The 18,081-nt window shown below is 38.4% G+C and overlaps 1 protein-coding gene across 9 annotated transcripts in view; it reads left to right on the forward strand.

Moving 5' to 3' along the window:
* The window catches only part of tenm3 (teneurin transmembrane protein 3), a 543,864-nt gene that overhangs the window by 441,607 nt on the left and 84,176 nt on the right, over positions 1 to 18,081 (forward strand). For 6 of the 9 annotated variants that reach the window (XM_028461276.1, XM_028461268.1, XM_028461285.1 and 3 more), the window contains 5 exons: positions 3,785 to 3,793; positions 5,955 to 6,101; positions 15,596 to 15,726; positions 15,807 to 15,895; positions 17,409 to 17,528. In XM_028461276.1, the coding sequence (XP_028317077.1) occupies positions 3,785 to 3,793; positions 5,955 to 6,101; positions 15,596 to 15,726; positions 15,807 to 15,895; positions 17,409 to 17,528 (496 nt within the window). The remainder of the gene's footprint in view (positions 1 to 3,784; positions 3,794 to 5,954; positions 6,102 to 15,595; positions 15,727 to 15,806; positions 15,896 to 17,408; positions 17,529 to 18,081) is intronic. The other 3 variants (XM_028461292.1, XM_028461301.1, XM_028461336.1) reach the window with 1 other exon arrangement.

Below are 18,081 nucleotides of genomic sequence, written 5' to 3' on the forward strand. Positions count from 1 at the left end.
GTACAGGTCATTTCATCACGAGGACAATCTCATTGCAAATGTGGTATAATATTGATCACAGTTCAGGCATATTGCCCTGAAATCTGAGAAACTGAATGTGTGTGATTTTTTGTTGTTGTTTTATTACTGCTTTTGAGTGTTTTTTTTTGTGGTTTTAGAGTGATTTTATGTATTTCTTTCTGTTATTTTTGTGTTGTTTTGTAGTTGTTTGGGGCCTGTACTATGAAACTGGATTTACAAGCTGATGTTACAACTGTGTAGTCTGAAAAGAGTGTCAAAGAAAAATAAAGTGTTGCTTGAGAAGCGTAGCATAGTGTTCCCAAACATATTTGGAATATATTTGAAATGAACAGACAATCCGTGACTGACTGGTGTTCAGGTGGGCGGAGCCAGGTAGACAAAACCAGTTCATGGCGAACGTTACCATGGTGACAGACTCAGAGTCGAACTCGAAAGTTTCCCTTATTTAGCCTAAACATACTCACAGTTTGAACACAACCAGGAACACCACCAGGGCTTTAAATTAACACCCGCCAAATGTGGGTAAAAAAGGAACTTTGGTGGGTAACACTGTAGCGTTATTAGCCATTTTGGCTGGTGAAGAATGAAACAGATACCACTGCGTATGTTTGAATCGACAGGCTGCAGAAGCAATGTTGCATCAGCGTTGCCAGATTGGGCTGTTTTTCCACCAAGAAATGTGAGGGTTTTTGTTTGTGTTTAGACTTGAAAACGTAATGTGTATCTGGCAACACTGCTGGTTGTACTAATCCTACATTTCCCATGAACACTATGTCGTGACGCGTCATACAACAATTGGCTACGTGCTTACGTTAGCGTGATTGTTATTTTGGTTCGTTATGGGAGGAGTCAGACAGAATGATGATGTAAAATTAGTTAGAAACTTACAAACGTGGAGATATTTAAACTAAACTGCAAAAAAGGAAGGCTGCTGCTGACACAGCGGAAATTGAAAATAAATGAATAAAAGTTAATACTTGATTTTTCTAACTTCAAACAGGATCCAATTTTCATCCGTTAAGTTTGTTTATTAAGTTATGAGAATATACTTCATAAAATATTGACTTCTCCGACACACCCAAAGTTCCATATTGCATTGTTACAACATTGTTTTTAAATTAAATGCACATATTTTTACCATATTTTAATGTATCTCTGCAATTAACTAAAATAAATTTATTCTGTGGCTCATAATATAGTTTATTTTAGCTGGAAAAAAATATGGCTAGTGGAAAATCTGGTTGGTTTATAACGTTAAGAATCTACTAGTCATACTGGCTGCTGATGTAAAACATTAATTTAAAGCTCTGAATACCACATAGCACTAGTCAGTATTATATAGAATAAAATAGAATATGCCTTTATTGATCCCAAGAAGGGAAATTCACTTTAGTACAAGAACAGTAATAAACAAAAATAAATATTAACATAAGATAATAGTGTACGAACTGTAGGTCAGACATAAATTAGCAAAATCAAAACAAACAAAAATAACAACAAATTACAGCAATGATCTGCTAATAAGGGGGCGGGGAAAAGAAAATTCAGACTTGGCTTTCGAAAATATTACAAAAATGTTAAAATACTACAATATTAACAATATAATAATATTTAACATATTTAAAATATTACAACCAATCAGGGAGCTTGATTTCATTCTAATCCCTCTACCGGTGGTTAATATTTTGTCTTTTCTAGTTCTACTAACTAACTACTAACTAGTATCCCTTAGGATAGAGTCAATGTGCTCCTTTATTTAGATGATGTGGAGCTTAAACACAGTGACGGCAGTAAAACGCTAATGTGCACTAAAGTATTGTTTAGTGCGACGCTGTTACAGCTCCAACAGATGTTAGAGAACATCAGAGTGAGGAATGTGCCAAAACGTGGAGCAGGAGAAGTGCTGAGCGTCTGTAGAGTCAGTGTCTGTTCTTCAGCCTGAATCCAGTGAGTGGATGAACTGTTGTCATGGTTTCGTTGGTGCAGAAGGTTTTACTGTAGGACCTGCTGAAAATCATAATAACAGATGTTTGCAGCAAATTACCTCCTCAACCTCTAGGTGAACCTCAGCGAGCACCACGGGGGGGGCACGGTGTCGTTTTGACCCCTGACAGGTTGTTCCTCTTCACAACGGGACAGTCACACACACACACACTGACTGTTGGACGTTAGCCACGGCTTTGATGGATGTGTTAGCATTAATGCTATCATGGTTTCTGTTTGTCATTCCTTGGTTCTGCTCCTTTAGGTTCTATTCTCCGTCTGCGTTAAAAAAACAAACAACTAAGCTGCTTTTTATTAGAAAATACACACATTTATTAACACAGAGCAACACAAAACTGAACGTAAACTATTTCCATAACACGTACGACGTAACGTCACAGTTTGAACAGTTTGTCAAGTGAAACAAATAAAAACTAGATTTTCTAAAGTGACAATAACGAGAAAAAAAAGCTAGAGAAAGATATATTTGATATTTTTGTGAACTATAATTTTTTCACACGAGACGAAATCCATGTGATCATGTGATCATACGCATTGATTACAACAAATCTGTTTGTGTGTTATTAATACATTAATACAATCGATATCAGGTTGATCACTGGTAAATTCATCTTTATACACATTTATGAACTATTTTGTTTTATATTTGAGTCTGTTACAGATTTATTGACAAAATTATTTGTCATTTAGTTGATATTGTGACATTTTGACTAAAACTAAGTTGCATTTTAGTCAAAAGATGGACTAAAATTAAATCTAAATTTGCTGTCAAAATTAACTCTGCTACAGAGTATATGTTTGTGTCACCATGACGAAGCACACGCTCACGTCACCATAATGACGCACACGCTCACTTCACCATGATGACGCACACTCTCATGTCACCATGACGACGCACGCGCTCACATCTCCTTGACGACACACACGCTCACATCTCTATGACGATGCACATGCTCACGTGACCATGACGACGCATGGGCTCACATCATCATGACAATGCAAATGCTCACATCACCGTGACAACGCACACACTCACATCTCTATGACGATGCATATGCTCACGTCACCTTCGACGGCGCTCGTGCCACCATGACGACACACACTTGCATCACCATGACAACACACACGCTCACGTCACCATGACGATGCATATGCTCACGTGACCATGATGACACGTGCTCACGTCACCATGACAACACAGACACGTGCTCACGTCACCATGACAACACAGACACGCTTGTGTTACCGTGACGACACACACACACACATCACGTCACCATGACATCACACGCTCGCGTCACCATACTACGCACATGCTCACGTCACCATGACAACATGCACGCTTGCATCACCATGACGACACACACACTCTCTCGTCACTGTGACGACATACTCGCTCACGTCACCATGACGACGAAAAATCCCTTTTTTAAAAGAAAAATGTACTTCATCTTTTTCCCTCCTTTGTAAATGAATCATTCACAGCTTAACGCTCGCTGTGGGTGTGGTTACGCGTGGTGGGCGTGTCTAGAGCGCAGATGGGAGAATAGAAATGATCAGAGTGTTTTGGACTTATGGCGGCCCTGCTGCTGTGTGCCCCCCGCCCAGCCCCGCTTATCCTAGCCCCTCCCCTCGCCTCTTCCCATTGGCTGCTGTTCCCATCCATCACAGAGTGTATTTGGCATTGCTGTCTTTGCTTCTGTTTACGTTTTTCCCTAATTTTCCTCCCTCTCTCCCTCGTGCCCTCTCCTATTGTCAGGATATAAAGGTAATTCTTCCCTCCTCACCCTCTGCCTTTCATTTCACTTTCTTCCATCTGTTTCTCATTGCTTTATCTCTATGTGTGTGTATTCTCTTCTGTCTTATTTCTTCCATCTTTCTTCTGACTTTTTGTTGCCTTGACTTTCTGATTCCTCCAGTGTTTTTATTATTCTGGTTTATTCTGGTTTGTGAACTTGCATCATTAATAATAAAGCTGTCTAGAACACGTACGCACAGTGGTAAACTGAGGATGTGTAACCGCTGTTTTGTCTTGCATCCACCAGTCTGGTTGTGTATACATATATATATGTGTGTGTGTGTGTGTGTCAGAACAACACTGTTTTATTGATCAGTCTGTCCGACTGTCAGCCTCTGGGTGTGTTCTGCCAAACCTCAGGCATGGAGCGTAGCCGTGGTCTCGTTGTCCAGCTGTTGTGTTTTCACATGGATTTGTTATGAGGGGCTTCAACCTGCCTCACATTTGGCCTCACTCGTATCTTTCTGATAAATCTTGAACATCTTTTCAACTTTTGTGTTTCACTACGATATGTTTGGCTTTGATGTGATTTCTATTTCTTCTTCTTCTTCTTTTTCAATAACACTGTAACACCTTGGTTTATTTACAGATAATGTAAAGTATTATTGGCCTCAGCTACACAGTTAACTCCCTGCGTTCATGTGAAAGTACAACACCAGAGCACCTCGCTGAGGGCCGACTGTCCGTCTGTCCGTCCGTCTGTCAGTCTGTGTCTCACACACATGGATCCTGTTGTTCTGATGTGTCCTTGTTGCGTCTTTCATTTTGAAAAGTCCATTTATTGTGAAAGGGTTCGTCTGAGGCACTTATGCACACAGCAGGATTTGAGCCTTATACATTTTTGAAGCCAGTTTTTTTTTATGCACGTTCTTCTTTGCCAGTAGTTTAATTCAAACCAAAAGGGAAAAATATATAAAATCTATTTATTTATTTATTTATTCACCTATCGTAGGACCGATTGGAGTTTTTCTATTCCTGAGGTTTGATCCTTCCCCAAAGCCACGCCCCCTCCGAGCCTGACCAATGGGGGAAGGTCACTGTCAAAGGTTGTGTGTGTGCTCCCGAATCACTGTTGCATTTTTGGATTTTATTCCTGTGGATACGATAAATTAGTCAGAATTATAACACGAGATAACAGGCGTTCATATTCTCAACCTTGGGATCAGGACCCCATTTGGGGTGAAAATACACTGGGAGGGGGTCTCCAGATGCCTTCAACAAACTAAGAATATTTTCTGAACAATTTGAACCCATTTTTGCATATTTTTTACACTTTTTCTGCAAATACACCAAACTTTACTTATTTTAACCTATTTTCATCACTTTTTCTTGCCATATTTTTGCTCCTTTTGATGTATTTTTGCTACATTACTCACATTTCTGACACTTCTACATCAAATTTCTATGCCTTTTCTTTACATTTTTTTCTGTTTTTCAGAAATGTTCAGCACTTATAAACCCTTTCCACCACTTTTACACCTAATGTCACATATGTTGACACATTATTGTCACTTTTAACCTCTTTTCACCAGATTTCATGATTATTTCTGCCAATTTAACCACTTTCATGATTTGTCATGTCCATTATTTGTCAGTTTAAACTAATTGTTTCAATATTAACACTTTTAACCAATTTCTGTGGTTTTTAAAATCTCATTTCACCACATTTTACAAATTTTTTTTTCACTTTGAACCCATTTTATTAGTGATTAAAACAAGGATTTCCATCTTTAAGATGACTATAATAATAATAAACTTCTTGGATAACAGTGGATATTATTCAGATGAATAAACAACTTTATACCAAATACTTTTGTTTTCAGCAGATAAAAGCAGTTTTGAGCTTTAGTTTCTCACATTTGTATCCAAAGGAATAAAATCCACAACTGTGCCTCCGGTGCACACATTTTACTGGTTATGCTTTGTTTCACACACCAATCTTTTTACAGTGATTTTACCCCAAACATTTTAAACGGTCTCATTCAGAGACATTTCCTTCCAGTATTTTATCCGCAGCATCAACTGTCTTCAAAAATGTGTAAGGATTGATGTGGGGGTTTTTGTGTGTGTGTGTGTGTGTGTGTCGCGTCCTTCTAACGATTGAAATGCTGTGTGTGTCCCCTATGCTCAGAGGGGTGTCCAGGTCTCTGCAACAACAATGGCCGCTGTACTCTGGAGGCCAGCGGATGGCACTGCATCTGCCAATCAGGATGGAGAGGAGCGGGCTGCCACGTGGCCATGGAAACGCTGTGCACGGACGGAAAGGACAACGAAGGAGGTACAGTTTGACACACGGAGAGAGGAAAGAAGCAGGTCATTATCATGATGTGTGGGGACCAGTGTTGGGAACGTTACTTTAAAAAAGTCATTAGTTATAGTTACTCACTACTTGTTCCAAAAAGTCACTGAGCTAGTAACTGAATTACTTTATAATTTGTGCGTGCGTGCGTGAGTGCGTGCGTGTGCTGGCACATGAGTAAAAACACTGGCTCTGATTGGCTACCATGGAACATGACTCCGCCTTAGCCAATCATAATGTCTCACCTTGTTTTTAACCCACCTCCTCACTACAGCTGTGTAAGAAGCCAGGGATGCTTTCTGATCACAGTTTATTTAATCAATACATGTAACACACCATATTTAACGTTCAGTAACGTTAACGGTGTTGTAACGGCTTAAAAAGTAATTCTTTAGATTAGTTAGATACCCCGTTACTAAAAAAAAAAAGCCGTTACCTAACGCTGTTATTTTAAACGTAGTTATTCCAAACACTAGCATTAACATTTTGTTGGGCCCTTACTGTAAGTTATGTACACTTTATTTTACCGCCCGTAAACTATACTAGTACTCTTGCATTATTTTATATATATATATATATATATATATGACTCCATATCCATTGCTTGTATTTTATAACTCTATTCTATTATATTTTAGTCGTTTATTGAATATTGTGTTTGTGGCCAACTTTTACTACAATTTAGTGACGACTGGTCATTTTTATAATTTTGGGGAGGTGTGGGGAGGGGGTATAATTATATATAGTTTTATATATATATATATATATATATATATATATATATATATATATATATATATATACATATACATAAACAAAGCAAACGTGTACAAAGGTATATCAAGTGTATTACAGTTTTTTTCCAACTGCTAAAACACAATTTTGCAAACTAGTGTTTTTTGATCAAAATACTTCAACCACACACCCAAACTGCAAAATACCTCCTATAACCTGCAAAATGAAGCACTGCAACCAAAACTGTATACTGTATAGCATTGTCAAAATCAAACTTTTGCACCAAGTGGCTCACACATCATGCATATTACCAGATGTTTGTCTAACCAACCACACACTGTTGGGCATAATGTAAAGCACTCTTATCTTTGGTATGCTTGCCATAATACTAAAATAGTTCAACTTGTAGAAAATTCCTCAGATTGTTCACATGCACAGAAATATTTGCAGATACACACATGCTGTTGAAACATTTACATTTTCCCCAAACAGGACAGTGCAACATATGCACAGCAGATATATTTACATTGGAATGAACAAAAATATGCTCATTAAAAAAAAACTGGAATAGAAAATTGCAGAAAAAAATATAAGCAACAAAAATAATTGGGCAACATGTTGCCGCACAACCGGGTCTGGCCACAACGCCTCGTCCACATCACAGGTAATATATTCCCTAGCCAGACATCAAGGAGTGGCTCATCATCTCTGAATCTCACATCAAATTCATCACGTCTCTTCCATAACCTGCACTAAAGAAATGTGCACATAGAGCTGTCGGTCATTTACCTTCCACCGCCAACAACTCTTCTATAGGGTTCAGAAATGGTGAGTATGGTAGGAGGTCAGCGAACCAATTTTGGACTGGAGCTGCACGATGAAAGCTCACGTTGTCCCATGCTACAACGTACCGGTTTCTTTGATGGTCTGTATCATTCATACGCTCTGCTGGTATGAGAATGTGGTGGAGTCTGTCCAGAAATGTGAGACTATGGGCTGTGTTGTATGGTCCAAGGTTGGCATGATGGTGGAGGACACCATGCGTATTGGAGATGGCAGCGCACATTGTGATGTTCCCACCACGTCGGCCAGGAACGTCTCTAATGGCTCTGTGGCCAATGATGTGTATGAGCAACAAAAGTCAATATGGTGTTATTCAGTACACTAGAAAATATGTAGTTTACTGTAGTCAATATTGTACTTACATCCACAAATGCACGTCTGAGCTCTTTGTTTCAAAATGCACCTTATAAGGTTTTTTCAGTCTGATTTGATTTCACTTGAGAATGCGAGCCAGTGTGGACAGACTGACTCGTTGAACGTTGTTGAGTTTGGTGTTGTCTTGGATGATGTGGCTTTGAATTTCACGTAATCTGATTTCTTATTTTCCATAACCAAGTTTACAATGGCAGCTTCCTGTACCCTGGTGAACATTTGGCCCCTTCCTCCACCATGGTTGCGTCTCACAGTTTTTTATAAAAAAAAAAAACAAAAACACATGGACAATGCAGATATTTCCCCCACAGTAAATTGTACAGGAAACGTGTACAGTTAGTGTATGAGATCAGCCATTAATGAAGTAAAGTGTTGTCACCAGCTAATACACTATGACATGGGGTGTGCTACATACATGTTGGTTACATACCTGTGCTCCAGTCGAAATAGTGAACAGTAAAACGGCTGCACTCTGTCAGCGTATGTTTGATGTCATTTGAGAGTTGTTGTCTTCTTTGGCCATGAACCCCTACCTCTCACTCTTCCTCCCCCTCCTCTTCATCTTCATGTCTCTGCAACGTCGTCCATTGTTGTAAAGGTTGTGGTGCTCCCCTGTGGTCTTTTTATACTTCTTATTTCCTGATTGAAGTTTTAACAATTAAGCACTCAGGTGTTTGTCCAGGTGGGACATACAGTATATGTGGTGTCATTTTGAACAGCAGTGTTTTGATATTGCAAACATGTGACTTTATGTCAGATTGTTGTGTCTTATGCAAAGAACCGTGTTCGGTTCATTTAAAAAGTGCCATTTTGAAATGCAAAATGTGTGTAAAGCAGAAAATGTGTTTAGACTTTTGGACACTTGAGGAGGTTTTGCTTTCTGTGTGTCAGTTCAAATCATTTTAGTGTGTTAGCATTTGGAAAAAACTGTAACATGCATGAAAACAACCAAATGACCACGATGGGGTCATGTTTTCCTGTGTGGCCAGTAGAAGTATATTAATCACACTAAAAAGGTAAATATAGAATGATTAGAATCATGTTGACACTCTGGCCACCTACGTAACACTTAGTGGCAGCTAAATTTAGTCCTTAAAATCATTTTTTAAACTAATTTATTTCCAATGAAGTTTTGACGTGCAAAAGGAATGTTCCAGCATTTAAATGCGTGACAATGCACGTAGTCGATTTCATTAGAAATAATATATGTGTGTTTTAAACCTCTGAAGAATGTAAACAGTTGCTTTCCCTCATTTCACCTTCTCTCCCTCTTCTTTATTTCCTTGTGGTTTTTGACCTGGTTTTCCTTTCTTGGTGAAAGACATGGTTTCCTGCTGCTGTCTATCTCACATCCACAGTTCAGACTACTTACCACAGCGTGTGGGTCGTATCATTATCACTGTTTTAAAGGGGGTTTAGCTAGGGCCCTGATGGAGCAGGAATTATTGTTTTAGTGCAAAAACTGTGCTTCAAGTTGATATCTGGAGATTCTCCATCTTGATGTCCCGCCCTAAACAGCTCCACTTCCTCCCACTGCCTCTACCAGAAGCCACGCCTCTGCTTCTCTGCACGCGCATTGTGGAACATAACAAGGTCACATTAATATATGTCTATGGTTCAGGTAAAAACCAAAATCATATTTACCTGTTTGCTGTTGTGACGCACGGCCTTGTTTCCGTGCACAGTTCCACGTTCACTTTGATTGACAGTCTCAAAAACAGGAAGTAGAAGCCTATTGGCTGGGCGCACTCAGAGATCGTTTCCATTTGTATAGGGGTCTATAGGACGAAGGAGGGGCTTATATACATTAATGTATATGAATGACCACCAGCGGTAGATCATAGTAAAAGATTAGTTAGAGATTTTTTTCACATTTCAAAAGAATTATACATGAACATAGATTTTTCAGCTTTAACAACCATCTTATTTTCACACAGGACCCTTTTCATTCCAATATAAATAATGTAAAAATGTTTAAAATGCATTTTCGTGCATATGTCTAAAACAGACTTCTGAGGGCCCTGGGTTCAGTACCCTTTAGTCCCCCTCCCCCAGTGTGTTCCCCACCCACCCATGTGTGTGGAACACAGACCTCCAAACCAGGATCCCTCACTGTTTCTACCAGAGGACATAAAACACCACGTTGTGGATGTTGTTCTGTTCTGTTCACTAACTGCTGCCTGTCAGCGGCTACTTCCACATTTGCAATAAGAAGGGAACAAAGCAGATGGGATTACAGCTTTTATACCAGAGTTTCTATGTTCAGAAACAGCAGCTTTTGTTCGTTAAGCGTGAACGATGTCGTGCACTTTCAGAAGAAATAAACCAAAACTGAAGAGTTCAAGAGGAGATGTTTTAAGAAGCCAGGACACGTCCAAGCCTCTATGAAGGAACAGACCACTGTGTGTGTGTGTGTGTGTGTGTGTGTGTGTGTGTGTGTGTGTGTGTGTGTGTGTGTGTGTGTGTGTGTGTGTGTGTGTGTGTGTGTGTGTGTGTGTGTGTGTAATGTCACTCCCTAATGTCTGCTCACCAGATGTACAACTGGCTTTTATAAACTAACAGAGACAAATGGCAGGCGGGGCTTTACGACTCTAACATACCTCCGTCTTTCCTTCTACGTCTCCATCTGTCTCTGTGGCTCTAATCGTCCTCTCTGTCCTACATTTATCCTGAGCCTCCTTTTCTCTCTGTATTCCTGTTGACAGACGCTAGTAAATGCACGTTCCTTCCCTCCTTTACGGAGAACCAGAGGTGGCAGGTTCTAGTAAAAGATAGATACGTGAATAAACATGACTGGTTAAAGTAAAATTATTGAAGTTGCTCCTTTACTTGAGTAAAAGTTAAAATCATAATTTACATTGAATTGTTTTTGAAACGATATATCACACAGCTATGTTCCAATAAATTTAGAAATTACCGAGCCCCTAATCAAATTGTGCGTAGGATAATCATAATCTACGTTGAATTACCTTTGAAACAATATATTACACGACTAGAATATCCATGTCAAATTACAGCCCAATTTAACGAGCATTAAAAAAAGGAGTAGTCATTTGAGAAATGGGGCCCCCTGGGGCCCCCGTGGCCATACGGAGTAATGGGCCCAATTCATATATCGGTATGTGTCAATGATTTGGTACCACCAACTGTCGCATCTAATCAAATTGTGCGAGGCATAATCCTAATCTACGTTGAATAACCTTTGAAACGATATATCACAACTATGTTCCCATAAATTTTATAAATTCCCGGAAATGGGGGGTGGGCCCCTGGGACCCATTTCAAAAAAAGGGCTCCGATCGTCGATGCGTACACATTCATAGATTATAGCTACCAAATTTCATCCCGATCCATTGACAAATAACAGAGGAGTAGTGATTTTAACTAGTGTACACAACAACAACAACAACAACAACAAAGTGGGGGTGTTTTTAGTCCGGTAGCCCCGCCCTAAAAAGACAATATTTTAAACAGCAAATTCCGTTTATTTTTTTCAAAAAACGTGTAGAATTCAAGAAAAATCACTTCAATTAAAAAAAAAAACCTTTTCAATCATATGAAAGTTTTCTTCAATCAAAAATAAATATTTTCAATCAAAGTGTTGAAATGCAAAATAATATTTGAACACTTGACATTTGAAATAGTTTTTGTTTCTTTATTGAATAATAAAGACAAAATGTACCACCCATAATATGGCCCAAATACACAAAAGTTGACTTCAATCAATAAACATTTTCAATCAAAGAAAAAAAGTGTTCAAATAGAATTATTTGGGTCTCAAATATTATTTTGCATATGAACACTTTTTATCCTATTATTGAAAATGTTTATTTTGATTGAATACTAAAGACACAAATCTACCTCCATACCTTTAAACACCTGGAGAATTTAGCACTCATAATAAATACAATTTGTTAATAAAATGTTTCATTTAAACCCAGAGCAGCTTTGAGTTTAATATTTTTAAAAGCTTGAAAATGTGACTCATAAAACTAAGAGACCTGCCGAACAGAAAAAAGCTTCAACTACCAAAATGTTCCAAATTTTCCAAGAGAATCGTGTTCTCCAGGTTTCTGGGATGGAGACGTGCCCGATTTGGTGTGAAAATGAGTCGTGTTGTTGAAAAGTCTTTCACAAGCAGCAGAAACGGTTGCATCTTATTACGTTATGACGTCATCTTGGATGGTCTTAAAAGTAACCAGCTCATTTTTAAAATGTAAGGAGTAGAAAGTAGATCATTGTTTACCTCTTCAACCCCAATGGACCCGCCGGCGGGGGCAGCTTCAGCTTCCATGACTCTGACGGATCGAAATATTGTAAAGAATGAATGAAATCACACATTCTATACCTCTTTGTAATTATAAGAAACTATAGAAGCTAAAACTGTAGCTAACCCACATTCAGAACAAAGTACCACAGCACACACACCAGGACATTATGTTCAAAGATAGAAAAGTCGACAACTCAGCAAACTCTGCCTTTTTCAACTGCTGTAAGTCATAAAATAAACACAGATCTGTATAACAAGAGTTACAAGATTTACAGGTCAGGTATGTTACGTACCAAAACAACGCCACAAAGTCAGAAAATACACAAGAGAAAAAGTCAGCAATGATGACATGGTGTCTTACCTTTGTTGTTTCTCATCAAAAGTTGCTCCAATGTGCATAAAACTCCATATTTTGATTAATCCAAATTGTGTAATCAGAGATAGTCATTACGCACTTCTGAGCATTTTTCAGTCAAGAAATGAATCCAATGAGGCGCACAGTGCTCGTGTGTAAAATGGCCAGTCCCTCCTTTAGCTCTGATTGGCCAGGGTTAAAGCCCGCCCCCACAGTGTTTGATATCGCCAATATCTACAGGCTCTCAGCTTTACAACGCTGTGTCAAACATTCTGATTGGTCAAAGCATTGCTGAACTAGAGACATGTGTAACAGCATCAAAGAGTAGAACGTAAAACAGCACAGCAGAAACATAGATATGTGTAAATTAGTGGTCAAACAATAAGACTAGCAATGATTGGAATCAATTTGACTGATATATACAGTATTACAGTTATCTTGGCACAGTTGTGGCAAAGTGGGCTTCCGCCTGAACTTTTTTATACAAAATCTTCTTTATCTTTGGCCTTATGTTAATTATTATCACCAAACTTGCTGCAGTTGATGTTCATACATTAGTTCAATTATTTCTGATTTTATAGCTTTTCATAATGATAATTGGTTTCATATTTAATGTAAATCTCTAGTATTTTTTGAGCTGACTACAGATTTCTGTATTTAAAACCTGATTTGTTGTCACTCAGTATCATATACTGTATTTTTAAATGTTCCCATCATCTGTAACCACTAAGCGTCCTACTGAAATCTGAACAAACAATATCCATGTAGGTCATGTAGAAGCTTAGAAAAACCTCATCTGTTATGGGTTCGTGATTTTCGGTGAAAGTGGTTGGGGCTTAAGAAGTTATTAAGGAGTAAAAGTAAAAAGTAAATACTCAAGTAAAGTACAGATACTAGAAAAAACTACTTAAGTACAGTGTAAAGTATTTGTACTTTACTTGTCACCTCTGCAGAGAACATAAAACATGCTGTTACCTTTGTTTCCTTTCTTTCCCACAGCTGCGTATAGAATATAATAAACTCTTATTCACAACATGTGGAGACGATCAGTTATAAATGTAACTGTGGATGAGTGCCAGAGGCGGGGCTTTAACTCTGGATGGTCCCTTTGGCAAACGTCCAGGTCGAGCACCTGTGACCCCCGAACGACCCTGGACAGGGTTTAAATCTTCCTTGGTGTCATCCAGGGATCTGTTCCCTCACATTCTGAGTATCCTCACTGTAGTTACATTTGTAACTTATGGTTTTATGTCATCATTCCATCCTGACTGCCAGCAGCGGTGCTTTCTGCACCCAATGACTAATGACTCAAAGGTCATGTAGAAAACTTAGCCGACCAAAGGCTGCACAGCTGACAGAAGCTGCTGGATCTTCATTTTCAGTTTGAATACAGAGCCTCACGATCCGTCTCATTAGGGGTGTAACTAAATAGTAAGAGTTGTTTTGGAGTCTTGTAACTACCGTAAAATCTCATCCCGTGTGATTTCTCTACAGAACAATGGACGCTCCAAACCTCCTTAGATTATTCTGCATTCCTTTATTGTTTCACGTCTAATGTGGCACTAATCATTATTAAGTCTAATTCTAAGAACTGTCAGGCTCTCCTCTTCTGTCCACGCGTAAGAAGTGGTCATGTGACCAGGTACATCATGTGTAATTGTATAAAAAGTGTTTCCATTGAGCTTTAACCATACGTTTAATATGGAAACATCTGAAAAACCTCCTCCTGAAAGAATAAAAACTATTTGAGTGTTTTTTCAAATTTCAGTTTTTATTGGGATAATTAGATTCTGCACATTTTCATGGGTTAATGGAAACACAGCTAGAAAAAACATGAACTGTTGTGTATAGATTTCCATCTGATTCACATATCTCAGTATCTTCTCCAAATATACAATATTTATTGAAACTCACAGTTTTCTTGTGCTTATATCACATAATGGAAGTCATTTTTAATCTCAATTGAAGGAACTTTCAGTTTGTCCAAAATCCTGCAATTTTCTTCAAATTGCTGTATTTCACAAATTGAATAACAATTGGTCAAAAACGTAAATCCTTGAAAGTTTAAACTAGGGCACAATAATGTTAACACTGCCAATAGTCAGTGGCCCACTAGAATGAAAATGTTATGGTTTGACCCAAAAACCAAACCAGGATGTTTTCTCAGAGAGAAGTGGTCATGTGACCAGGTACATCACGTGTAATTGTGCAAAAAAGTGTTTCCATTGAGATTTAATCATACATTTAATATGGAAACATCTGAAAAACCTCTGCATGTAAGAGATTTTTGAGTGTTTTTGCCTAAATTCATGTGTTTCATGATCAGTTTTTATTACTGATTTAGATTTTGTGCATTTCCAACAGTAATGGAAACACAGCTAGTGACTGTTATTAACTTGTTCTAATGTAAATCAAACACCCCAGTTAGTTATTATCTTAACAAGCAAATGATAAATCTTTATAGAATTTTAATGTCAATTCCAATTACAAAGTCACTGAATTACAATTTAATTACAGTTATGACAGCAACAGATTTTTAGAATTACATATAATTCATTCATATATAATCCATTATAATTACGCCATAATTGTAACTAATTATCAATTACTCAATTACAATTATATTTGACCCCAACCCTGCCGGCAGCATCAGAATCACGAGATCTCACAATTTTACATAAATTCACGCTCAGCCTCATTTATAAAACCGTGCGTAGGTAAAATCACTTCAGCTGGCGTACGCTAAAAACCAGGAAATGCATACGCAAAAAAAGATCTTCGTGCTTCAGAACTAATTGTGGTAAAATATTTTGGAAACGTTTGAAAAATCATTGATTCGTCAGCGTTGTGTTTCACGACTAAATGTGTTTGTGTGTATATTCTATGTGGGTGTTTCAGACGGTTTGGCTGACTGTATGGACCCAGACTGCTGCCTACAGCCATCCTGTCAGACCCAGCAGTACTGCCAGGGGTCACCTGACCCCGTGGAGGTGCTCAGCCAATCCCCGTCGTCCCTCGCTCCTCAGCAGGTGCCAATATATTACACAACTTTACCTTCAAAATAAGAGTTTAATATAGTTCATCAACTTGGTTTTGTTGCTTATTTCAGGCAGCTAGGTCGTTTCACCAACGCATTCACTTCCTGCTTGGTCCTGAGTCCACTCACGTCATCAGTGGAGAAAGTCCCTTCAATAAAAGGTAAACCTTTACACGTACAGTAGTGGTAAAGATACTAGTTTCATTAATTCATACATAAATACATTTTTACAATTGGAATTTTAAACAGAAACAAAACCTTGAGGTTTTGGCCCGAAATTTAAAAAAAGTCTTGATTGTGGGCGGGGCTCTTGGAGCAGTTAAGACATGCCCAATCTATGCCAGTGCTTTTCAAAGTGTGGGGCGCACCCCCTGGTGGAGAATGAAGGCATGACAGGTGGGGCGCAACAAACATTTCAATCCAATATATAAAGATAATTAAGATGAAACAAAACACCTGCACACAAAGAAAGTAATAACGAGAACCTAAAAATGGAGCAGAAATTAAAATAGCATTAAATTATTAGACTGTAGTAGATATGGAGCGGGGGAAAAAATTAACGTTGAACTAATGTGCAAACAATGTTTGGTTATTTCCTGTATATTTGACTACAAAACTTTTACATTTATTTTTTATGCAGGTAATTCGTTTTTTCATAAAATGCAATATTTTTTTACCTGTTCAATCAATTTTATTGTTATTTGTCAGGATTATTTGGGGGTCAATGGGCACAGGCGGGACTTTAACCTTCACCTTTGTTCAAAGTGGAAAATACCCCCAAAAAAAGTCTCAATTCTAACAATTTTCTCAGTCCAACAGATTGTAGAGTCCACAGGTGATCGTTTTTATTAAAGGGGCGGGGCCAACAGTGAGAGAAACGACACTAACCTCCAATAACAGCCAATAAAAAATTTTGACCGTTATAAGCGGGTTTCAACTCATAGAGGGCGGTCACTCTGACGTTTTTTACAACTAAATATGACAAACTGAAATACTTTGACTAAAATGTGAAGAGTTGAAGAGTGAAGACTAGCATCAATCAACAAGAGCACTCACTGCTTATACCACATACATAGGGGGGCATTCATATTTGGTCTGTGAATTATTCTTACCAGCGACTCTTTTCTTTGTTGAATCTTTCTTAAAGATAATGTTTGTTTAATTTAGTTGAATTCAGTAATGTTGTGAATGTTAAGATTTATTTTATTATTGGGGAAATGTTTAGAGAGAATGATTGTTTTCCTTCAGTTACAGCCGCCAGATATGAATTTAGACCAGCAGAGGGCGCTGGTAACTCAGTGTTTGGTTGGGAGAAGAGATGCTACGTGCTAGCTAGCAGACAGAGCTAATAGACTCATCAATTTCAGCCTGCATGAATCAGCGATCACCACTTATTACATCAATAATAAAATGAGATCAGGTGAACAAAGCAGGAGCACACGTCACAGTGACTCATGTGACTATGTTATGTTAAAAATGAATGTAAAGAGAGGAAACGTGACGCTGATTCTTTTTTTTTTACATCATGATCCTCTTTCCTTTCTTCACACTCCTTTAGAACTGTAGAGCACATTAACACATTTCCTGATTAAAACGGGTTAAATATATTTTTGATGATGATGTTGAAATTGTTTGAATATCTGGTGTAAATGTCATGTCTCTGCTTTATTCCAGCTTGGTTTCCATCATCAGAGGTCAGGTCCTGACCGCTGATGGCACGCCCCTCATTGGAGTCAACGTGACCTTCGTGCACTACCCTGAACATGGATACAGTATCACACGCAAGGACGGCATGTGTGTATTAAATATTACCATATTATTATATAAGCAAAGCCTGATTTGACCTTTTACCACAATTTATAAATCCTACGACATCAGAAAAGTGGGTGTGGCTCTTAGCCCTTCACACATGGTGCACACGTAACATTTGATTAAGAGTCACCTGACACACACACTGAAGCCGTGTGAACGTGTGTAGGAGTCGTTGTGTTTTAAAATGCATTAGATTCACAGGGATGTAATCAATCACTGCCACGTGCACACACAGTGCTGTAGACTCAGCTGCTGTAGACGTGTAATGAGGTGTGTGTGTGTGCACAGCATACAGCACGTTTGAGTGTAAATGAGCCACTGTGAGCGTCACACTTCATCTGTGGGGGTATTCCACAAAGGAGGTTATGTTCAAAGTCTGAGTCTATCCATAAACCCCGTGATGGAAAACACTGGGTATCTGGTTCTATAACAGCTGGTATGAAATGGGTCAATCAACTCTTGAGTATGTAAACCTTGAATTACTCACGTGCACGAGCCATCATCAATGGAGCAAAGATACTTCGAGCTACCATGG

The sequence above is a fragment of the Gouania willdenowi genome, chromosome 1, assembly GCF_900634775.1.
Source record: "Gouania willdenowi chromosome 1, fGouWil2.1, whole genome shotgun sequence".
In the NCBI taxonomy this organism is placed as follows: Eukaryota; Metazoa; Chordata; class Actinopteri; order Blenniiformes; family Gobiesocidae; genus Gouania; species Gouania willdenowi.